General features: G+C 47.5%; 1 protein-coding gene across 1 annotated transcript in view; it reads right to left on the reverse strand.

Annotated features, from left to right (window-relative positions):
- Alpk2 (alpha-kinase 2) overlaps positions 1–25,495 on the reverse strand; it is a 128,360-nt gene that overhangs the window by 31,499 nt on the left and 71,366 nt on the right. The window contains exons 5-6 of the mRNA NM_001037294.1: positions 7,423–10,786; positions 2,987–3,134 (exon numbers count right to left, since the gene is read on the reverse strand). Coding sequence (NP_001032371.1) covers positions 2,987–3,134; positions 7,423–10,786 — 3,512 coding nt within the window. The remainder of the gene's footprint in view (positions 1–2,986; positions 3,135–7,422; positions 10,787–25,495) is intronic.

Here is a 25,495-nt window from a genome sequence, read left to right on the forward strand (position 1 = left end):
AAGATTACCTAAAACTCAGACAGAGGTGATGGCATGTCCCTGGTAGGGTCGGTCACCTCTTAACAGGCTCACCAAAAGGTTACTTTGCTTATAAAGGACTGCCCCAATGCTTGCCTTTGCTGTTTATTATTTAAAGTAGAACACATTCAGCTCTATGTAGTGGTGAATGCCTGTACTGCAGACTACGAGGAAGGTGGAAACAGAAGGAGTACAAGTTAGGGGCCAGACAAACAATGCAATGAGGCATCCAGACAGTTCTGAGTCATGTACTGACTTGAAGCTTCCTGTGCAGAAGAAAAGACAACAGCCAAGTTGAGTGCCTGCTAACCACAAGCTGGTTTTATATGTATTTGAAAAAATGTGTTACATATCCCTATGCCTATTGGCTGTTTACGTCCTCGCTCTTCAAATGCCCATTGGAACAGTTTTGCCATCGAACTGATTTCCTTCTCCGTTGGTAAGTTTAAGACCTTTGCTACATGTTCCTAATCACCTTTGAGAGAGTTCAGCTCTTTGAAATCTATACCTTGGCAAGCGCTATAGATTGGGTGTTGACTATCCCCCCACCCACAAAGTACATAGGCTACAGATTTGTCCCCAGGGTGGTGCTAGTGGGTCCTTCAAGAGGTTACACATAGAAGTTGGACTTTAAGTTATTGATGGCATGTCCTCAAGGGGGTTGTGACACCTGGGCTTCTACTTCCTAGCTATGAGGTCAGCATCTCCCTCTGACACAGACTGCTCTCCTTGGCATCTGGAACCCCCACCATAGACTCAAGGTGACAGGTCTGCCAAATCATAGATGGAATCTAAAATCGTGAGAAAATAGGCCCCCTATGAGGTAGTCAAGTTATTTCACTAGACTGACGGAATGCCAGCGGGAGCAACCAGGCACTGAGCTACTTCGGGTAGGTGCACATAAAATAAAGTACTTTAATGGAAGTAAAGGTAAGAGGCATTAACGAGCATTTGAAATCATGCAAATGAGCTGTCTGCGGACAAAGGAGTGGTGACTTAGGCGCTTTCACAAGTAGCAATAAGAAGAAAGCAAAATGATCCAACTAAGCCATTTCTAAGAAGCAGCAGAGCAAACGTGACTTTAAAGGCCTGGAAAGCTGACTAGTGGCCTGTGCTCCTTGGAGGGGGGTTGGGTTTGGGGAAATACTCCTCAGATGCAAAAAGACCTGGAAAGGGCATAACGCTAACCTCAGATTAGAACAGGGAGAATGAATCAAAAATTGCTGGTTCATTGTTCTGAAATGACAGTTTCAGAAAAAAATAATCAAAATCAATAATGAGTACTTTTAAAATAAGGCTCTAGGGAGATGCCTCGATTTAAAAAATCAGAGCGCTTCTTTACGATTATCATCGTTTTTTAAGCTGTGCACAAGACAAGCAGGGTAATGGGAACACATCTAGCCAAGTGGTTAGTGTGCAATTGTGTTTAGATTTTTTTCTGGAGTGATGCTGGTAAATCAGAGACTGCAGCTCAAGTCTTCATGGGTACCCTTGAGAAATAACTTCCAGACATCTGTTTTAAGCAGGAGTATTTGACTGAATAAGCAGGAGAATTTGACCGAATATAGGAGCGCTCCTATTTCCCACTTGCTCAGCCTGTTTCCATTAAGTTTACAAATATAGGAGTCCCTCCAAGAACTTGGGGAGCTGGCCTAAGGCCTCCCTAGGCAGAAAGAAGTTTCTGGGAGATGCTTAAGTTACACTCATCTCCATTGATTTGCTTTGAGGGCTTGTCAGATGAGCCAGGACTCCACCTGTTTTCTTGAACATTCATTACCAGGGCTGATCTGGGGAGCTGAGTGTGTTGTCTCTCTCCCATGTGGTGTTTTCCAATGATTCTTGTGCTCCCCTCCGACTCTGACTCCTCCATCGTCTTAAGTACTCAGGATAATGTGCTCTATCTTAAGTGATGTCGTTTGCCTTCCTGGAAAGCTTTACTTTGCTGTGACCTTGGGATCTGCCCCCCCCCCCCCCCCCGTTGAATCTCCTTAGCTTTGCTTGATCATTGCTAGATTAATTGTGGGTCGAGGGAGGATATTGACTCAGAAAATACCTGTAAGTGTAAGTTCCAGAAAGTTTTGCAACCCTAGGCCCTCAGAGCTTAAAAAACTATTCACTATGTATTCTGATTTTAAAAACTGTAACTGGACCACCGGGCAGTGATGGCGCACACCTCCCAGTACTTGGGAGGCAAAGGCAGGGGGATTTCTGAGTTCGAGGCCAGCCTGATCTACTGAGTGAGTTCCAAGACAGCCAGGGCTCGAAAAACAACAACAACAACAACAACAACAAGAAACAAAACAAAATACTGTAACTGGAGAGCCTATCCCTTCCTGGGAACACACAACTCACAGGTGGCAGGCAGGCTGAAGCAAGAACTAGCCACCATATTCTTGTCTGAACAACTGTGTTCCACTCTTCCTCTCCTTGGCTACTGTGTCAGTCTTTCTTCGCCACAACAAAAATATCTGACAGAGTATTGAAAAGGAAGGAGGACTTATTTTTGGCTCCCGGTTTCACTCTGTGTTTCTGGGCTTATATCATGGAAGAACACAGGGACTGAAACTCCTCACTTCGGGGCAGCCAGGAAACAGGCAGCCAAGAGCCAGAGCCACAACGCACCCTTCAAAGGCACCCAGTTAACCCACTTCAGCCAGGCCCCACATCCCAGTTTCTATCGCCTTCCAGTAATGTCACCAAGTTATAAAGCCATCAGTGGATTGACCTGTCAAGTCAGAGCCCTCGAGCCCTCGTGTTCTCATTGGTTCCCTAGAGCCCATTATCTGTCATTCAAGCCGTAAGCCCGTTAGCCTTTGGGGCTGAGAGGGGCGGGCACTTCATATCCAAGCCTCAATTGGATATGGAATCTCTGCTTCTACTCACTCATCATTTCTTCTTATTTATTATTTTCTTTGACAACCACACTAAGAAGCAAACAGATGATAACCGTGAAAAAATAGCATCCCACCTTTTCTTGGCCTGGGCTATCGACTTGGAATCTTTTGTCCAGCAGACGGTAGAGTCTTCATGGATTTCTGAAAACTGGCAGCTCAACTTTATATTTCCGGAGTGCTCGGGAGCCATCTCGGCCTGGATCCTCTTCAGCAATACTGGAGCTAGAGACAGATATGCAGGTTAGTGTAGGCTAAAGGTCCTCTCAGTCACTGATCGGCAGCAGTCTCGAGAGACAAGGAAGATGTTCCTAACTCATGAGCGAAGCTACAGAATAGCCTGGGAGGAGATGCGGCCAGCTCAAATATAACAGTGGGAAAGGAAACGAGCCATTCTAACAAAAACAAAACAAACAAACAAACAACACTTGTTTTTCATTATGTGGATTCTAAAGATCTATAAATAGAACTCATATAATTTTGATTGTTTATTTAGATTTATGTATGTGCACCATGGTTGTGCCTGGTGTCTGTAGAAGTCAGAATTAGGAATCCAGTGTTTTGGAACTGGAGTTACAGGTGGTCGTGAGTGTCCATGCTGAGAACTGAAACTGGGTACTTACTTGGCAAGAGCAACAAGTGCTGTATAAATCACTGAGCGCTCTCTCTCTCTCTCTCTCTCTCTCTCTCTCTCTCTCTCTCTCTCTCTCTCTCTCACACACACACACACACACACACACACAGAGTTCAGTTGTCTTTGTGAAGGTGATCTGGTGGGCTGGAGTGACTTGTCTTGCATCCATTTCACTGACAAGAGTGACGTGAGTATGGTGAGGAAATGACTCCCGTGGGTTGGTCTGTGATTCTGAGGTTGCCTCTTGAGTTTAACCAGAGACAGGGTCTTAGGAGAAAATGTGTAATTGGCTGGAGCAGCCACCAGGTGGCAGGATAGGCATTAGAACATTAGGAGGCCTGAGGGACCCAGCCAAGGGAACAGCCTGGCATTATGGGAACTGTGGTCAGTTTATTACAGCCCCGGTGGTAACACAAAAGAACACATTATCATAGGATGCTGTCTAGTCCACAGGCACGCCAGAAGTACCAATTCAGGCCTTTACGCACTCGAATGCCTCAAACTTCTCAACACTGAATGTGTTGCTTTAATGGCTTTCCAATATCTCCTTGACTCCACAGATAATAAAATCGCAGAATAAAATATAAAATCGGACTTGGGCCCCAGGAAGTGGCAATGGGCTGGCTGAGTCACAAATCCTTCAACCGGAGCCTCGCAGAGATTTCTGTCAATATCATGGGAACCAATTGCACCATGGGGCGAAGAGGAGAGCAAAAAGCAGGTGCAGAACTGAATGGTGGATTCTGGGAAATGTACAAGTCATTGTGTGACACACACACACAAACACACACACACACACAAACACACACACACACACACACACACACACACACACACACACACTAAATATAATTTTTAGAGTCTCCTGTTACACAGGAAGCTTCCATTATGCTAAGCTTCAGAAGCCAAAGAAAGAACTCTCAGCGTCCGTTTCATTTTTCCCAGGATCACCTGAGCACACTCTCTTGATGTCTATCCTGCCCGGACACAGGAGGAAGGCATTAAATCTGGGCTGTTTGCAGGAGAGCACCAGGCAGCTGGGTCCACGCAGTCAAAGCAGCGCCTGGCGTCATGTGACCCACCCATTCTAGAGAGGACTGGAGTCTTACAAGACCCACATCCTGCAGCAGAAGTGAGCACACCTATATTGTATTTCCCTAGGGGCTGGTCGTGTTAAACAGCAAGGAGCCAGGAAGAGAGAAAGCTGCCGAGCAAAATAAAGAACTGAGTGCTCACTGGTGATGTCAATTCTTAAAGATGTCAGTCACTGGTAGACGCTCATACATGCTAATCAGGAATAACTAGTTAAAGGAAAACGGCAGGTGCTCGTCCAGGGCAGAGCTTTGGAGTGCAGACATCCCATAATAGTAAATCATTTTCCAGGTCACTGATCCTCACCTGTTGGCTCATTAGCGCATACAGCAGGTGTTTACTAAGGAAACACACACTAATCATCACAAATAATTGGGGTCGGCCTATAAAACAACTGTTCCTTTAGTAAATCAGTGGTCAGCTGATCAGCCAAACCAGGTAAGGGCCTGGGACTGGCGTGAAGGTGGGGCAAGGAGCTGTGAGCCTGAACCAGTGAGAGCCAGTGTTTCTGTCTCCTTCTCTTCCAAGGAAATTGCCACTCAAAAGGAGAGAGGCTGGCCTATTGCTGACCTTTTCCCAGCTGGGAAAGAACAGCCAAGGAGAGCCCTGTTCAGACACAAGCCAAGCTTCTTGAAACTTCCTCCTAACTGAGGACTTCAGAGGAGGTCTCTGGTTCTTTGGGCCCGATGACTCCACACCCCCTGTAAGGACCACATTCTTTAGGGAGCAGATAAGAACCACTGTACCTTCTAATGCTAGATTGGCATCAACCCTGCGGTGTCAGTGGCCTGGTGTTTGAACTAAGTTCTTCATCCCTGTGCTGCGTGATCCCAGGGTTAGCACCTTCTATGTACAGGGGAACTGCAGACCCTCACACAACCGCACAAACACCGTCCTGTTGCTGTCTCTTCTGAATTGCAGTCAATGAAACTCAAGGCCAACTCACGAGTCTGGGAAGCTTCTAGAACCTTTGAGACTCTCAGGGCCTCATCTCAAGGTTGTATAAGCAGCAACAGTTGCTAGGGAAGTTGCAAGTCAGTGCCCGGACCTCCCAAGACTTAGCTCTCATGAGCTTTGAGACATCTGTGTGCTTGTGAGTAACCCCCTTGTTCATGGTCTTGTAATTCCAGCCAACTCACTGGCTCACCAGACTTCTGGAGTCAAATCATTTCTTTGCTGTGTCACTGATGTGCTGTCTGGGATGAATACGAGTTTATTCTTGTGTCCCTAGGAAAAGTCATACAGCAAACAGAAAGAAAATCTTTCTCCCCCATAGAAAATCTTAACATTGAATCTGCCTCTCAACGGCCTTCGAGGTCCTGCGTGCTGTGTCGAGCTGCCCTGACTTGGGAAACCCTTTGTTTGCCACCGCTTGATGGCCTCAGAGGACGCTTTCTCAGGACACTGCTGAACCCTAGGTACCTGCTTTGCTAGCACCTGCAAGCCACCCAGAGTGCTCTTTCACCTCTCTCTCTCTCTCTCCTTCCTTTGTACTTAGGGAGGTTGCACTAGACTTGGTCCAAACTTTCCCACAGTAGCGGCACTCAGAACGATCCCTTTCCCATGTGTAACTTTATGGATGAGAACACCCACTGTATTATCTCCTTCTGGACTGAAACATTTTGTTGTTGTTTTGAGGCAGTCTCACTGTTTAGTCCAGGCTAACCTTCAACTCACTATATATTCAAGCTTACCTCAAACTCACTATCCCTCTGCCTTAGCCTCCCAGGGGCTGGGACTGCAGGTGTGTACCACCAACCCTGGCTCTGAACCCACTTCTGAGACCCTTTCACACATTGATTCATTCTCTATAAATATGTTTAGAACAGCATATATGGCTAGGGGCATACTTCAGTCAACAGAGTTCACGCCTGGCAGGCACTAAGTCCTGGGTTCCATTCCAAGTAACCCTTTCTGTAATAGGGTTAAAGGCTGTGCATTAGAAACCCCAGCCTCCAGATCAGGTGCTCGGGTTGAGGATGGAGAAAGCTCCTCTCCTCTCAGTGGGATGAGAGCCTTCTGCTCTAACACACAGGGCCCCAGCAGTGCCCTCTGTCTTCTCTTGAGACTTCCGCCAGGCAGCAAGGGAAGGGATAACTCCAAAAGAATGTAGCTCCTGTGAGGCTGTGGGGGAGCAGGGCTGAAGCGATCCAGTTAGCCAAACAGAAGGAACAAAGCCAATATCTTTGAGGCTTAAAAGGACTGAAAACCTGGGTAGATTCAGGTACCGGGAAGAAATTTTGTACACTTAAAATTGAAAAGAAAAACAAGGACCCCTTCATCCATGCTTAGTGATGGGGGGGATTAACAATTAAAGAACATCTCAAACTGTGCCGAAATATTTTTATGTACCTTCCTCTGCGTGTAGCCAGTTTAGTTTTCCAGATTAGCTACATCAGTGACTCTGCTCATCTGTTAGAGGAGATTTTTTTTTTAAAGATGGTAATTAAACTGAAAAGCATCTTCGTCATACTCCCTCCATCACACAGCTGCAGGCACCTGTGATGAGGGGTTCCTGCCACACCACCTGGGAACTGGGTTCAAGTGCAGATTCTTGATGATGCCCCGCCCCCATCAGAAACTCCTGTGGCGTTCAGAAACCTGCCTTTGAACAAGCTTACCCTACCCCTGTGAGCTGTGCCTGCTCAAGTTTGAGAACCATGGGACGACTGGCCGCAGTCCTGGCATCCACACCCACCTGATGCTCATCTGAACTGACAAGGACTCAAAAGGGACACGGGAGCTTTGTGCTTAGCCCTTCAATGCTGCTAAACACAGCAGTCTCACCTTTCCCTTCAGCTTTGCAAGGGGCCCTTTTGGGGTCTCTTTTCTCATCAGTGCGGGATAAGGACCTTTCAAACTTAGGTGTCTTCTTCACGATGGAGTTCTTCCTCGAATTTTCCTTTTCCTCCAGCCTCAGTCTCAGGGCTGCGACCCTGGATAGAATTTTCTTCTTTATCCCTGCAGTCAAGTGTCCACTCCCCGAAGCCTCTTGCTTCTTCTTGCCCTCCTCTGACCCAGCCATTGCTGATTGGTCCCCAGGTGCCTTGCTGACCTGGGCTGCCACAGGCTTCTGCTGTTGGTCTCTGGACTTCTTCCCGCTATCCAGGGTGGAGCCCTTTGGACATGGGTCCCTACGTAACAAGCTTTTGGGGTCTTTCTCTGACTCACATTCTCCTGAAATGAGAGCTAAGGTCATTGTTGGGGAGTCAGATGAGTTTAGGGGTTTGGTTTCCGCAATCTGCAGCTTCTCTGATTTCAGTTCCTCCAGGCCATGGCTTATTGACAAGCGTGTGACATTTCCTTTGGGAGATGAAGTACAAGGTGTGTTTGTGAGATCATCTGAAGAGCGCACATGGTTCCCACACTTGCTCTCGATAGTTCCCTTTTCTGTCTTCATAGGAATTACACTTTGACGGGTTCTGGGCTCAGATCCGCCATAAATGTGGCCTGTGGAGTTGTTGGTTTCAGCCTTGACACATGTATGTGTCACTCCTGTGAGACAGCTAGAAAGAGGAGACAGGGGGGAAATGACCTCGGTCTCATCCGTTCCCCTTTGCCCAGCTTCTCCTAGGCTTCTGTCACCACCATCTTGTGTTTGGCTCATGCTGCATACACTTGGAATTCCTTGTCCCTCTTCACCAGGCCCCTGGGCCTGCCAAACAACAGCTTCTGCTTCCGCTTTGGCTTTATCCGGCAGACTGGTTTTGGCTTCTGCTCTCTCTCCATCTACGCGATTTTGGTTGGTTGTGTGTTCATATGGAATGATTTCCCCGCTGTCCTGGGGATGTGGGAGCTGTAGGCTAGCAGGTTGGATGTCTACCCTCTGACACGTGTTTCCAACAATGAATTCGTTTCCTTCTACGCTGGAGTCAGAGGGCTCTGGCTTCTCGGGCCAGACACCCTCCAGCTCACCCCTGTCGTCAATGGGGTCCACAGAGGATTCCAGGATCCTAGGGAAGTTCACCGACTGGTTAACAACGGCGGGGTGACGCAGTATCTGCTGGGTTTCCTCCTGTTCCTCATTCAGAGTCTCAGGCATTTCCATCTCTCCAGTTTTGGAAACCTCTGATGGAGAGTCCGTGACCTCTAACTCCTTGTCCTCAACAGGGTCTACAGATGACTCCAGGAATCGGGGTTGACTCAGACACTGGGAAGACAGACAATTGCAGTTTGCTTGTCTGTCTGGTGCAGCACCTAGCCAGGTGTCCCTGTTCGCTCCAAGGGCCATGAGAGCATCAGCCTGGGGGCTGGGAACCCATGCTGCTCCTCCCAAGGCACCTGGCTCAGATCTGGTGGCACCTGCTCTGAGGATGTCAGACAGAGCCCAGCTCCTACCAGGCATGGTGAGACCAGCTTCTGCCTCCTTGTACCCAGGGTGCCTCACTAGTTCTGGTGGCCAGATTTCAAAGACGGGAGCTTCTAGAGTTATGATCTTCACTTTGCCGCCCACAGCCCAACTTCCTAGCCCAACGTCATCTTTCTCTCCAAGGAGGATGTCAGGGAGAGCTGGGACACTGACTACCAAATGACTGTCTTCTCCCACAGTCTTCTCAGCCACCACCAAGTCACTGGTCCTCGGGTCTGAGCTACACTCAATTTCTTCCCTGGAATCTGCTAGGGAGTGCTCCAAGGGTTCCACATTGGTCTCCTGTTGCATGGTGGGTATGGAGGGCAAAATTTCTTGGAAGTCATTTGCAGAAAGAGAAACCTGGTGGGATGTGCTCTGTGGCCGGATGCCATGCTTCATTCCACTTCCCTTTTCTTGGAAGTGCTCCTCAAGGCCTCTGCTGTGGGCTCCCTCCATAGCCTGGCTCTGACACACAGGCTGGTTATCCATCTGAAGAGCCCTGCTACACAAACCCTGTCCCTCGGGCATGGAGAAGTGGCCATGATCTCCTGCACTGCTGGGTGCTGGCACCAGAGTCTCCCCGGTTGCTTCACCTGTGGAGCTACTTAATGAACGACCTGACTGTGAGTCGTCGTCTGGAAGAGATTGGGAATTATCTTCATCTCGTGCCTCACACGAGACCTGGTCAGCACCAACATCAAAGTCATTGTCCTGGGGGACAGAAACGGAGTGGCATTTGATTTCGTGGACCTCAGCGGCATTAGTTGATATGCCCTCCATCTCCCTGGTCACCTGATGACAGTCGACATTAGCAGTTGATTCGGCTGACTGCTCTTTTGAGCACTCCCTGTCAGAACTGTAGCTGGCAAGTGTGTCTATGGCAGCTGGGATGCTGAGACTGGAACTTCTGTAGCTCCCTTCACTATCCTTTACAAAGGAGATAGTCTCAGAACAAAGGGGTTGTGTCTCCCCAAACCCTCTTTCACTGTAGGGTAGCGTAGAAGAGAAGGTGGAGGGAGGATTCTCCACATCAGCTGCTGTCTCTCCCACAGCATCTTCACTGGCCTCCTTTGCCGTGTCCCAGGTGAAGGTACTGTTAAAAAGAAGGCCCTCGGCTGACTTGCCATCCTGGCTGCGCTTGTCTGTGGACCGTGGAGGCTCAGAACCTTGTGTCTGTAGAACAGCCAGTATCTTGTCAGGAGAACATAAATCACACACTTCGCTTTGACCTTCTGTCAGCTCCAAGTCCTCGGGGCAAATTTCTTGAGGCAAATATTTATCAACTGGTGCTCCAACAAGGAGATCCATGGTAGCATAACATGTTTCTTGGTCACCGGCTTCAAAACACCCCACCCCACCTGCAGCTTCTCTGACCCTTGACCCACTGCCCACATTTTCCAGGGGGAGGGAGGGAGCAGTGGGCTGGGGGAAAGAATCAGAGAGACCCTCTGGCTCCCTGCAGGGGACACCATCACCCTGAGGGAGAGCCACTGAGGCTGGAGGCTGCGACTCTTCTTCCTCATTGTCTTCTAGGAGACTCAGTTCACAGGCTGATTCTGCCCAGAGAGCACCAGGCAAGTCTCTGTCTCTGTTTGGTCTGCCTTCCTGCTGGAGGCTTTGAGGACAGCTTTCCAGTCCTGGGTATTGGGCCAATGACAGATTTTCCCTGTTGATCTCACTCAAGTTGGAGACAGAATGTGTTGTGGCCCCAGCAAATGTAGATGACTCCTCAGCAGGCACTGAAAAGGCCAACATCTGGTCGAGAGAACTGCTCTCCCCAATGGTTTCCTGAATTTGCATCTAGAAAAAAAAAAGTGATATGAATAGAATTGTTCCTGAGAGAGGCCACAATAGGACTTATCTGCAGCCCCAGGGGTGCTAATCCTTGACAACTTTAATAAGGGACAAGGACCATAGCTGGAATGACTGAAATCTGAACATGAGTCCCCAAACTCACTCTGGCTATTAGAGACTTCCTGGGGAAGCGTGAATTTAAATCACTCTGTGTTCCAGGGGGCTAATCTCATCATTATATGCAGAATGCCTCCTGGCAATCCTCATGTATTTAATGATTTTTCCCTCCTCTCTCCAAGGGAAAGAGATGGAAATAAATTGAATGGTAAATTTGTTTCTGAACAAATCAGTCCCAGCAAGACCTGCCCACAGCTGACTGTTACATTGTCATGACAAATGAACTCAATGTTGCTTTACAAAGTGGCAAAGGGCAACTTTTGTCCTCCAAATATTATAGCCTACTGGTTAATAATGTCACTAAAAGGCAGAGAGAGAGAAAGAGAGAGTCAGACCAGATAGTGTATATCTATTATGGTAGCACTCCGAGGCCAAGGTACAAGGCTTGCCTGAGTTCAAAACCAACCCAGGCAACATAGTGAGATTTCAAGTAAACAAACAAATAAACATACATGAGAAGAAGGCAAGAAAAATATTTTCTCCTCCTAAATACTTTAAGGGTAGAATTCCTTTTTCCCCCTAGAACTTCAGAAAACAAAGCTGGAAAAGAACAGACGTAGGCCTATCTTTCAAGCCCGTCTCCAATGGAATAAGAGAAATTGGACGGGCCACCAACACTGCCAATCATTTCTGACTCAAAACAGATAAACATTCTGGATTTTTCAATGAGACTCTGGGGCAAGAAGCTACCTTCCCAAGAAATAGGAGATGATTATGTTGTTTGGAGAAAAGGAAGGGAAAAGAAAGAAGGAGAGGGGTGGGAGGGAAGAAGGGAGGGGGAGGGAGAAACCCTACAGTATGCAAACTGAGCCCATTTCAGCACTTAATACTGGGTGATATTGAGTTGTATTTAAGGAAAAAGAAAACTCCTTGACTGTCTTCTTGTCTCTTGAAACTTCTAGCCAACAACTGTTTCAGAGCAAAAGAAAACCATGATCAGCCAAGAAGAATGGAGGTAATTCTTTGGTAAGCCATGCTGTCTCTGACCTCAGGACTCTCGTTCTGTAGAGCCCTACTCCAGTGTACAAGCCAGAGAGAGTGAAGAAAGTTGCTGCCACTCTTCTGGCAGATAACAAGACGGACTTGAAATGCTCTTTCCCGTGGGAAGCTACAGTCCAGAGGTTTACCTCCACAAATTCCATATGTGAATAGATCTTCTACCTCAGGGTTGCTTCCCACACCTACTGCCAGCAGGAAGTGGGACCAACGTCACCTAGGACACTTTCACGTGCTCCCCGATGCTTGCTGCCTGCCAGTCATTTCTCTGTCATCTTTTAAGTGTCTCTCATGTCTGCTGAACTTGGATTCCATAAAAGTACAAACTAAACTCCACATGGATGAAGACCATTTACTGATCCAACCAACAGCCATTGAGCTCCTCCGACCTACTAAGAAGTGTTCCAGGAGAGGGAGATGTCTTGAGACATCAAGGCAAGGGCTTGTCTTGAGAGAGCGCCCATTTTATGTGTGTTCAAGCTTATGGTACAGTAATAAGCACCCAGTAAGCATTCAACAAATATTTGTTGGAAGAGAAAGGAAGAAAATGAGGCATGTGCCAGTGGAGTGTGCTGCCACTGGAGGTCGCCTACAAAACCTCTGCCTTTGCAAGAGCTTTGCTTTGAATTTAGGGACAGCCTTATTTTAAGGGAGACCTCCAGCCAGAGTTTGAGGCCAGATTGAGCCACACACATGCCAGGCTATCGCCAAGAGGGAGAAAAGCAAGCCAGAAGGCTCTAACCATGGGCATCGTTTGTTCTAATGCTGATGTTTCCAAAAAAGAAAGCCATTCCTGTGTCTACCAGTTGTGGCAGTACACATTGGTAGGTAGGATATACTGAAGGATATATTTGCTCTTTTTTTTCTACAATTTTTTTTATAAAAATCGTCGCATTAAGAGAAAAAATTGAAAAACCACAAGAATAACTTAGAGGAAGCGAGGAGCGAGGCTTTTCTAAAGTGTGCAAAAGTTTCACAACAGATGAAATACTTGTGAAAGAGCTATGAGCAATCTCTGTTCCCCGACCCATTGGGATGGTTTCCCTCCTGGACCTGAATATCCACAAATATGTGGAGAATATTCTTTTCCTATGCCCCTTTGATTCAGATATTTATAAAGAGCTATGGTGCCAACTACCAAGTCAGTAAGCACAGAAAGTATGGCAGCTTCTGGCCAGGAATAAGAACTTTAGAGACTGCCCAGTGAAAACACCACACCTGTGCTCCCCGGGGCTCTATTCTGCCTGAACTCCCATGACCCATGTGCTCATCCACCTATGTCTCTTCTCACACATATCTTCCCAACTCATGTCACCCTCTAACCATGTCCTATCTTACCCACGTCTCCCAAGATCCATCTTCCTCCATGTCCCTAAACCAGCACCCCCCAACTCATGAACCACATCCATGCCCCACCCAACACCAGTTCTTTATTTTAAGGTCTTGCTATCATCACAATATCATTAGCACCAAGGGACATTCTAGAAGTAGCTGCTGTGTGGAGAACTCATTGCCCGACACCCTGCCATCTCTTCCAAAGGGCTCCATTTAGATGGATTATTCATTCCTGCCCCTGCCTGCCTGACTACTACATCAACAGAGCAATGGGCATACTCTAAAATGAAACTAACACGTGGCTCTGACCTGCTGGAACAAGCCTGCAATCCAAGCTACAAAGGAGACTGAGGCAGAAAGATCATAAGTTCAGTACCAGCGTAGGCTACATAGTGAGGTTAAGGCCTGGGCAACTTAGTTAGCTCTACTCAAAACAAAAGGTAAAAGATAGCCTGGATATAGTGTGGGGAGACCAGGGGTTCAATACCCAGGATGGCATAAACACGCTGATGTCTTAGAGGATGGGGCAGGGATGTTCCAGTTCACAGGACTCTGAGCGTAGCCTGTGTCACAGCACAGCTTGAGGTTTAAAGTGGTTAGTCCTATGGCAACGAACTCATTCCTCCCTGATCCTTTTTTAAAAATAAAATCCTACTGGGGCTGAATATGGTTCAGTGGTCCAGGAACTTCCAGAGGACCCCAAGTTCAGTTCCCAGCTCCCAGGTCAGATGGTTCACAATGGACTGTAATGCCAGCTCCAAGGTATCTGATGGCCTCTTCTGACCTCTGTAGGTACTCACACAGGGCATACATACATACATACATACATACACACACACACACACACACACACACACACACATATACATACACACAAACACACACTCAGGTGTGAATAAACACATGTGCATAAACAAAAATAAATCTTAGGGCTAGGAAGATGGCAACCAGCTAAGAGTGCTTGCTGCTCTTGCAGAGGACCCAGGTTCAGTTCCCAGTCCCCACATCAGGTGGGTCACAGTCACCTGTAACTCTAATTCCACAGGATCTAACACATTCTTCTGGACTCTGCAAGTATCTGCACACACATAGTTCACACATGTGGAGACAAATAAATAAGTTTATTTTTAAAATCTTTCCTTTAAATCTTACTTTAATGCCCCCCCCCCAGCAAAGCACCACGTACGATGGCATAAGGCAAGACTGTGTGTAAATTCACCATTCGAGGGACATGCAGTGGGCACCTACTGATCCTACGTGGTCTAAGAGTTTGGAAAACCTTAGTGGGCACATAAAACCAGAAGTTAACTCAGGCGGCCAATTATATGATGTAATCTGATGTGGAGTCCTCTAAGGATTTCTGCACTCTTTGAGGATGAGCATCTCAACAGAGCCGTGGGCATCTTGAGCTGTGTCTGGCAGTGCAGGCCTTTCATCCCTGCTGTGAAGGAGATGGGAACTCACAAGGTTCTTTTCAGAATGGAATATATATGTGGAATATATATCTTATATATTTTAATATAATTCTTTTATTAAATATTATTATATAATATAAGCAGTTTTTTTAAAAAAAATTATGTGCATTGGTGTTTTATCTTCATGGATGTCTGTGTAAAGGTGTTGGATCCCCTGGAACTGGAGTTACAGACAGCTGTGGGCTACCATGAGGGTGCTGGGAATTGAACACAAGGTCTTCTGGGAGAGTAACAGCCAGTGCTCTTAACCCCTGAGCCATCTCTCCAGCCCCTCAGGGTAGAGCCTTACCATCTCACTCCCAGGTTCTTCAAAGTTGTTTAGTATCAGCTCAGAGAGTAAGACGGGCCCGTCTCCTTCAGAGGCCAGTTCTCCGAGAGGAAGACCAGAGGCTCATGCCTCCCAGTGGCTCAGACCTTGCCTAGCTGTGTCATGATGGAAGAGGTCCGGCAAATGAATATCTGCTGCGGCTGGCTGCCCCATTATCGAGTGAAACTCTGGGGTAGAGAGGGAGAGTTGTCATGTAGTAAACTTGTTCTCGTTTGGGTGAGAATGAAGAGTGTTTATGGCTGTAGGAAGAAGCTTGCCATCACTGTGCTATGTTAGACAGGATGCCCGTCAACCTGAGTTAGCTTAATCCACTGTGCGCTACACGGGACCCCAGGTAACCACTGTAGCCACTCTGACCCACTGTCTCCTCCTCTAAGGCTAACCACAAGCACGTCAGCGCCATCCTGTCAGGACATGGCAGGTTGCCCAGTACCCAGAAGACACTGACATCAGTTAACCTTGTTCTGAGTGAGAAAAAAATAAATAAAACAGATGAAGCAGAGAGGAAATGGAACGGCCCTGGTGAATAGAGCCCTGAGCCTTACAAAGGCCTCCTCACTTGATCTGAAGATAAATGTGAAGTAGAGATGCTACTGTCTCTTTTAATTGGTTGGGTGAGCAGCCTGACTCCCACCAGGAGATAGAACCATACAGTGGGCCCTGGAGGGCAAGTGTGGTATAAAGAGCTCTTAGCTAAGATGGAAGACCACTGTGAGATGGGAGGAAACTTCCCGGTGTCCCAGCATGAAGGAGGTGATAGAGGAGAAGCCTGGATGGGATTCAGGCCAAGGTGGAGATGGTCAGGCCGTCAGAGAACACAGAAGTTCATTGGATTAGTCAGGCCAGAGCTGCAATGGAATTGCTGGGAAACTAACAAAGATGTCTTCCAAGTTCAGGCAGGGCCCAGGGATCAAGTACAGTGATGAGCTGGGGTCCTACCACTGGGGAGGGTAGAGACTGAGGCCTCAGACTGGGCAGGTCCATATGTGGCAGGTGGGGAATCTTCAGAAGGATCAGTCTTCCTGTGTATACTAGCCTATACGTATAGGATACATATACACATACACATATACATATAACTGTGTATGAGCCATGTGGGCACTGTGTGTTGTCACAGACATGAGGCCTTTTGGATGGACCATTTAGGGCTCCAACTCCCAAACAGAGCAGGCTTAGGGAAGGCCATCATTAGGCTAATCACAGTTGGGGACTGGACCCATAGTCATAGCTAGACAGGCTCTATGATGTCCATACACCCATACCATCTCTAACCACTCATGTAGAATGGCAGGCATCCCCTTCTTCCTCGACTGTTTCATCTCTGCTGAGAAAGCCTAAATCTGTGCTCACTTGAAAGGAGGCTGATGGAATTTCACTCCCATGGATCATATAATGAAGGATACACTCAGAGCTGACAGGTACTGGGACTGACACGTGAACTCAGCAATGCTCAGGGGTCAGAAAGCTCCCCCAGGTCCCAGAGTCGACTGAGTAGCCCTGATCTAAAGCCGTGTGTGTCTGAATACCGAGCCCTCTCCAACTCAGCTCTGCTTTTCCATCAGTGATAGCGGTCAGATCTAGAGCCTCACACTTCCTTCGCCTTCAGCCTCCAGCAGCCTCCCTTTCTCCTCTCCTGTCCTACACTCCCTTCCCCTCCCATCTCCTCTGCTGTTCTCCCCTCTCATCTCCTGTCCTACACTCCTCTCCCCCTCCCATCTCTCTCCTCTCCTGCCATTACCTCCTCTCTCTTCCCCTCCCCTCCCCTCCTTCTTCACTCCTTTCTTTTGCTTTCTTGCTTTGATACAGAATCTCTTGACATCCAGGCTGACTTTGGACTTGCTCTATTGCTGAAGAGGACCTTAAACTCCTAAAATCCTCCCGTCTCTGCCTCCCAAGAGTTGAGATTACAGGTGTGTACCACCATGCCTGGATAAACCCGGGTTTTCTTATTACAGAGTTAACACAAGCTGAACCATACCAAAGGCTGAATATTTCCCTTAATATAAGCCAGAGCTTCTGAGTTCCAAGACACGTAGACATCACAGTGGCCCTTCTTGCATGAGACATGGCCTGATTTGTCTTCCTCTCCACAGGGAAGAGCATGGACTCTTGTTAACCATCTCCAAGTCTCTAGAGCCTCACCTACAGAAAGTACTCAAGCAGTGTTACTGAATAAACAAACAGATGATTCCATATAAGGAGAGAAGGACAGTAAACTAAAATTAGAAACACTTCCAACCCCCTTTTTTCGAAAGGAAAAACAAGCTTGAAAACTTAAAGAACTTTCCACAGGAAACTCTTCATGATCACATTCTTTTCACCAAATGCTGCCTCCTAAGAAAGCCTGCTGTGGGTCTCATGGGACAGGTGCTGCCTCTCTGTCCACACCGTGATGTTCGAGGTTATGTCCCCCATCATTAAGGACACTGTCCTGGATGCCAGCAAAGGGCAAGATGCTAATTTGAGTCCCTAACAACAGAAGGCCTGAGGTAAGATCCCTGCTCTCAAATAGCTTATAAAAACCAGAGACACAAAGATGGATGGGGGAAAAGACAATGTCTTCTGGCAAGTTGTGCTAAAGGCAAACAGGATGGAAGAGCATGCTGGAGGACTGAGCCTTGAACTCTCCTCCATTGATACGATTCCTACAGTGCAAAAAGCAGGGGCTGTGCTGGTGTGCTGAATGCATGTATTCTGAGAAAAGTCCTCCACGCTTCTCTGCACTTGTAAAGCTCTTCTGCCTTCATCAGTGGCAGGTGTGGTAACTACAGCTAACTTCACAGTACCCACAATCCCCTTCTCTCTTGCTCCCAACTGGGGGAGACAGGCAAGCCATATACCACCAACCCCAGATTCCTACACTGCCAGACAGGACGAAGGGCCAGTCTGGCTAACTGGATTTGTGGAGAATCTCACCAAAGGGCTTCTGCAAACGTTCCATTTTCCTTGTGTAAGATATTATGTTAGTCTGTTATCTATGGCCATTAAAAAAAAATTCTTAGGACTGGTCCTTTATGAAGAAGCTCATTTGGCTTCTGGTTCTGGAGTCTGGGAAGATCCGGAATGTGTGGTACCAGCATCTACCCAGAACCTAACGAGAGATTTCTTGTGCATCATAACAGGACAGAGGGCATCACATTATTGACATGTAGCAAGCATCTTTCTCCGTCTCTCTCTGTCTCTGTCTCTGTCTCTGTCTCTGTCTCTGTCTCTCTCTCTCTCTCTCTCTCTCTCTCTCTCTCTCTCTCGTTGTTCTTGTTGTTGTTGTTGAGACAGGGTTTCTCTGTATAGCCCCTTGCTGTCCCGGAACTCACCCTGTAACCCTGTAGACTAGGCTGGCCTCGAACTCAGAAATCCGCCTGCCTCTGCCTCACAAGTGCTGGGTTTAAAGGAGTGCACCACCACTGCCCAGCAAGCATATCTCTTTCTACTCTCTTCAAGCCACAAATGTACATTCTTAAGATCTCGTCCATTATAATTACTACCCAAAGGCCCCATCTCCAAGCATCCTAACAAGTGAATTTGAGGATTGACTTTCCAAGTCATGAACTTTGGGGGGAGGGGACACATCTAAACCACAACAGTTACAAACTCGGGTAGGAACCCTGTTTCGTCCTCTCCTTTTTTTAATTAAAATGTGAAACCTGTCACCACAGCTGTCATCTTCCAGTCCTGGGGCGACCAGAAGGAAAAGCTGTGATGGTCAGGTGGGGCAAGAAGAAAGAACTCGGGGCTTCTGGACTGGAGCAACATGAGTCCCTTTGGTCCCGGACTTCTTGTGATAAACAAGAGTTCTTACGTTTAGGTCGCTATTATTCTGTTAACAGCTAAAGCCTCCCGGTGGGTGTGAGGATGATATTTTATTGAGGGATGAAAACAGCATGTAAGAGTCACCCCGTGGTACTCCAGAGGCTCCGGGCAGCCCCTGGGAGAGATTAGCTGGAAGGATAGAGTCACAAAGGGCAAGGGGTGTGGCTCCAAGGAAGGGAACTCAAGGGCCTGATGGAAGTGCCAAGGGATCAAAAGGGCCCGAGGCAAGGTGAACTTGAAGTCGAGTCAGGAAGAGGAATGGAGAAACACGAGAAGGCATGGATCATCATGGTTCTGAAAGCCAGATCCACCTCACAGGGCCAGAGAACCAAGCCTCCGGAGCACCTGCTTAACCCAGGCAACCGTGACATGCCAGAACGTCCTACCAGTGCCGTGATGGTCTCCTCCAACCCCTTCTCATTCTTCTCTTAGCGTGCTTTTACTGTTCTGTCCTTACCTGGACGAGGCTCAAATAGCACTCTGTCCTCTGGGGCTGTCTACACATCATCTGTTTCTCCAGTGGTTCCAGGAATCGCTAAATGAGACTGTTCCCCAATTCCCCCACCATAACCAACCTACTGTGACCTCACGACTGGCTCAGCGTCATTAGGCCATTTGTCATATGATAGATCAAATCCATACCACCTAGGGCTGCAAAACTGAAAATAGACAGCCCAGTCCCTAGCAAAAGAAAGCTTAAAGGCAAACCAGAATGTTTCAGGACCTTGAGTTTATTTTTAGACGGTGCCTGTTTGCCCAGAAAGAGGATTCGCTTAAAGGCTTTGAATGCTGAAGAACACAGAGAAGCGGAGGGTGCTACCTTCTGTGATGCTGTCAAAACTCCCCAGTCCGGAAACCAGGTCCCAAACACTCCTGTCCCTTCCACGACTCTTTACTCCTCTCCCCCAGAGGGACAAAGCTGCAAGCAATTGGTGTGTATTGTTCCTGTCTTGACTTCTTGGGAAAGTTACAGAGTTTGTGAAAATACCATTCTGGTCTCTTGTTGGGAGAGGATGTGGTTTCTGTGACTGGCACACAAGTCCTCACAGTAGGGTCTTTACCTGATCATAGCACACAAGTCCTCACAGTAGGGTCTTTACCTGTTCATGTAGTGTGGATGTGAGGAGCAGAAGCCAGCAGCTGTCTGTGTTCACTGCGCTTCTTACGTGATATGTGAGTGGCACTGGGACCATTTGCACTGCTGGTCACTACGCCCTGTGTAGCCGTCAACACATGCAGGTTCTCTGCTAAGTACCTTAAATTCAGTGATGCTGATAAAAAAAAAAAAATGGTACCTAAGGTTGAGGGCTTTGGGATGTGGATTGTCAGGAGACATGTACACTTTTCTCACCAGAGAGGATGGCCTACGAAATGGCAATCTTGCTTTTTTTTTTTTAAGATTTATTTATTATTATATATAAGTACACTGCAGCTGACTTCAGACACACCAGAAGAGGGCATCAGATCTCATTACAGATGGTTGTGAGTCACCATGTGGTTGCTAGGATTTGAACTCAGGATCTTCGGGGAAGCAGTCAGTGCTCTTACCCACTGAGCCATCTCACCAGCCCTGGCAACCTCACTTAAGATGGGTCAGAAAAGTATCTGTCAGGGCTGGAGAGCTGAGTACAGTGTTCTTGTGAAAGCGAGAGGTCAAGAGTTCAAATCCCCATCGCCCACATAAAAGTCAAGTGAGCACTGAGTCCTTCCTACAATCCCAGAAAGTGGAGACAGGGGACCCCAGGGGCAAGCTGGCCATTATCCTATTTATTGAGGTCTGGGTTCATGGAGAAACTCTGATATGGTAAATAAAATAGAGAGTGATTGAAAAATTCACTCTGGCCTCCATACTTGTTTACACATTGGCATGTACATACACACATATGTAGGCCCACACACATTTGAAATGCACATGAGAGAAGAAAAGAAAAGAAAAACCATTGTCTTTCTTTCTTGATTATCCTGCATCTGGAGTTCACTATAAGACAAAAGGAGCCAGGCGGTGGTGGCTTACACTTTAATGTCAGCACTCGGGTGGCAGAGGTGGGTGGATCTCTGAGTTCAAGGCCACCCTGGTCTACAGAGTGAGTTCCAGGACAGCCAGGGCTATACAATGAAACTCTGTCTTAGAGAAAGAGTGGGGAGGGGGGGGAGAGAGGGTGAGGGGGAGAGGGGAAGGGAGAGAGGAAGAGCCTTAAAGCACAAACACAATCGGAATGCACTTGCAAGCCTGCAGGAAGATGGTACTAGCTCCACTCGGCACCTCTGAATAGTTGGACCCTATGTTTGTTCTGTCTTTCTTCTGTTTGGAAGGGATTGGGACTTGACGAAGAGGTGATAGGAAAGAGGTGTAAGGCAATGGAAAAAGGATTGGAGCCCAGAAGCCCCTGTCTTGTCCTGGACCCGCTGATACATGGAAAGATCCACATGATCTCTGAGTCTATTTTTCCTCTTGGTGACAGCAATTTTGGTGCCCTGTACCCTGCTGGTAGGCAGACAACAAAACAAACCAGAGCTTTCTTTGCTCCTAGCCCTCATCTCCTTTGGCAACTGCAAAGGATGTAACACATTACCATACATAGACTCATCCAAGGATGAGCAACTGGAGCCCAGAGCTGTACATAGGAGAGCCCCAAGGCTACAACAGGAGTGAGGACCAGGCCTGTACCTCATGATTTCCACTTCTGCCTCTCACCTCTGCTTCTCTTTCCTGCATGCATCTGCAGCCTCAGCTCGTTGTTAATCTACACTATTTGGGCAGTGTCTTAATGCTGACCTTGCTGTGTTCTAGAGGCTGCAGGTCCAGAGGCAGTCAAAACTACCACAGTTGCAGAATAGAAGACCAATTTCCAGGGACTCCAGTATTTTTAACTCTGTGGAGGTGTAGACTGCTTTGAAAAGCTCAGGAAAGTTAGGGCTCGTCAGGAACTTTGACTTTAATGAGATAGCCCCCATGCTTTCCCAGAGGGCTTCAGACCTTCTTGGCCCACACAGAGCCTCAGAACCAGTCCTAGCTATAGGCTAACTAGCTTGAGTTGAATAGTAATGTTACCTCCCACAGGCCAAAACTTCATTGCAGATAAGACGCTGGATAACAAGTGGAAAAACTAAACCGTATTCAAGTTTGAAGAGACTGTTTCCAAATCAATACCTCTTTACGGTTTCTAGAGCCTGAGCAAAATCAAAACCAAGGTAGTGATGGTTACCGTACTACACCAACAATACCTGGTGCAAAGCAAATTCTTGTAAACTTCAGAAACAGGAAATAGTTGTCACAGTTACTCTGCGTGGTGCACTTTGCCTACTCAGCGTGGGCTTCAAAGTGTACAGTACAGGTGGCATTCGGCACTTGGAAAAATCTGAGCACAAACACAAATAGTAGACAGGTTGCCTGCCACCTGAGAATAGCTTGCCCGCTTGACCTTGATGCAGTCCGTGTGTCTTCTCAGGTCAACCAGGGAGTCCTATGTCCTCATGTGTGGTTTTCTGACAAACACTGTGTCTCCTCAGATAGGACCATCACAGCACGGTATGCCCTGAAGAGGCAATGATGAGCCAGAGGAGATTTTGAGGTAGCTTTATCCAGCAGAGGAAGCTCCTAGGCCACGGAGACCCTGGGGCAGGAGGGACAGAGCTTGGTGCGGGACACATGGTAGGTGCTAGAGAGTGAGTCCACATGGGCGAACGCGTCTAGTCGGACCTGGGCCCAGGGTTTCTTTGCTGACAGAAGGAGCAAGGCTTGGCTTTTCTGCTCTGCTCGCTCATTCACAGATTCTCTGTCTAGTCTTCATCTCTCTCCCTCTCTGTTGAGTCCCTGTTAAGACATTAATTTCTCCCTCTTGGAAAAAAATTCCTCTGGGTTGCATGCTTTCATTAATATGTATCTTCCATGGAGTCAAAACCTGTCATTGCTGCTAATTTAGCTCTGGATTTTTCTGGTCCCCAGTGGCCCTAGCTGAAGCCCTGCACTCTCTTTTGAGTAGAGTCAGCCAGGGACATTCTGTGTCGCTCTCTTGATCTTGGGAAACACTAGGGACTCCCGAGGCTTCCAACGTGTAGCACCCAGAAGACATCACAACAGCAGCACCAGGCACTAAGGGTGGCTGTCTTGGTGTCCTGATGTGCATGGATTTGCAAAGTTGCAAGATGCAGCTGGAGAGTTAGAGTTAAAACATTTATACATTTGATTGTGTAGGCAGGGCTCGTATATACTAGGCTAGCCTCAAACTCACTGTGTGGTCAAGGATGACCTTGAACTCATCATCATCCCGCCACCTCTTTCTGAGGAATTACAGGCATGAGCCATCAAGTCTGTGCTGTTCAGTGTTAGAGATCGACCCAGGGCCTGGTGCAGGCTACACAAGCACTTTGAAGACACATCCCAGAGAGGACCAGAGAGGAGCTAACATTGAGAATTTCAAGTCTCTTTTTAGGTAAACCTATCCACACAAGCTGCCCCTTGGTAGAGGGAAAGACAGATAATGATTCACAAAGAAGCTTCTGGAAATCTGGTAGGTAGGGAAATGCTTTGGAACAAAGAAGAAGAAGAAAAAGTCCCTAGGACTCAGTTGTGCCTCGAGCCAAATTCGCAGTGAGCTGTTGCTGGCCTGTGATGACTTGAACGCTCTCACCCTGTACTTCTCAGAGGGAATGTGAGCCCTTGATTCTCTCTCTGGAACCAACCTCGTCTCCATCAAGGGCCCCCCAATGCCATGCAGGGGTTTGGCCGATGCCTGGAGAAGAACAAAATTTCCCTCTCTAGTTAAGCCTGCTTCTGATCACTCTCTCAAAGATCCTGAGGGACTGCTCTACCCTCTTACACACTATTCCCGTACTCACCCTCCAAGAGCTGCTAGCTCCTGCGTCTCAAAAAGGAAGTAAGGGCAATTTGGGGACACAGATCCTCTTACCTGTGCTGACAAGTTTGATACCAAGAAAAATAAAGTCAGCACCCCAGAGCCCGTCTGACCCGGACTCTGTCTGCCCCCCTTCTCCTAGCATAATCAGGGTGAGGGTGACCACCTAGTCAGATCTTACCCCCTCTCACTTCCTAAGAAGTAAGGCCTTCTGAGCTACCAACAAAATATGAATGAATGAATGAATGAATGAATGAGTGAATGCAAGCAAGCAAGCTCAACTGGAGAGAGTATTGTCCTTCTTAACAAAGTCAAAGCCAAAACTCAGGTTGTATTGTTTGTTTGTTTGTCTTTGTTTTTTGGTTGTTTTATGTTTTTTGCTTGTTGTTGTTGTTTGTTTGTTTTTTGTTTTGTTTTGTTTTGTTTGCCTCTTTGCTTTCCATAGCATCACCTCATCAGCAATTCTTTCCCTTGCCCTGTGAAATCCCAACCACCATTTCCAGCTCTACCCATGGTGACCTGACTCTCCTGTGCTGCATTAGAAGAAGGTTCTGGAGGCAAAACTGGGGGGGGTGGGAATCTAACCATGACCTCTTTACACCATCAGCATCTATTATGTCCTCTAAAGCTGCCGTAGCAAGTGACCACAGCATGGGACTCTAAGCACCAGACATTTATTCTCTCTCTTCTGGAGGCCAAGTCTAGAAGCCCAGAGCCCCCAGAGCTCCCCCTGAAGGGGCTAAGGAAAGGTTCTCCTTGCTTTTCTGGCCTCTATGACTCCCACAGTCTTTCAGATTCCTGCCTTGCATTTCATTGCTCCAAGCCTTGCCTTTGTCTTCACAGTGTGCTCTTCTTATTCTCTCCATGCCCCCTCCTAGTCATAAAAGGATACAGTTCCGAGACGAGGGCTCACCCTGACCCACTATGACCTCATCATGACTAATTACAACTGCAAAGGCCTTATTAGTAGGTCCTTCTAAGATTCTAGGTAGACATAAACTTCCAGTGGACACTTCAACCCACTACCCTTCTCTTCACAGCCAGTCTGCCCAACTGTCTCTCAACCCCACGCCCATGTATCCATCCCCACCCAGTGATACAAATTTGAGAAGAAAAATCCCAGAGCGATATTCTAGTTGTTGCTCTCCTCTAGAGGCTAGGCCTGTGTCTATAGAAAGCAGAGCCTGTCTTGAAAGTGGAATCCAAAGGACCAGGAGATACCATCCAATCACCCTTGTCACCATCTTTGCCACTGGCATAGCCTTGCAGCTATGCAATCAGCACCAGACACTTCCGAGATTCTTGTAAAGAGCCACCAGTGCCCATGCTGAATGGTGCCCGGCTGCCGAGGGGGACTGAAAGCGTCTTAAGTTTGTTCTCTGATTTCAACCCCAAAGTCAGAATTGAAGAGATGAAGATCTATGATGGTTATTTTCCTGTTCCGCCCCATCTATTGACTGGGAGATGTGAAAGCACTTGTTTTTAAACCATCCCTTTAAAAAAAAGAAAAAAAAAAGCCCCAAATCTCAAGACAGTATCAAAATACCTGTGCTGACTCAGAAAGATAAATTTTCAAACATCAGCAGAAAGGGGAACTTACAGAAATTGCAATTTCACCTCCTACCCCAATGGTCTCCCTCCCCCCAGCCCGACAGATGTGGCAGCGGCAGTCAAATGGAGGGGGTGGGGAGTGGGAACATGGCTTTTCATGTTCCTATCTTGACTCTTTAGCTGGGTT

This window comes from Mus musculus, chromosome 18 (assembly GCF_000001635.26).
Source record: "Mus musculus strain C57BL/6J chromosome 18, GRCm38.p6 C57BL/6J".
In the NCBI taxonomy this organism is placed as follows: Eukaryota; Metazoa; Chordata; class Mammalia; order Rodentia; family Muridae; genus Mus; species Mus musculus.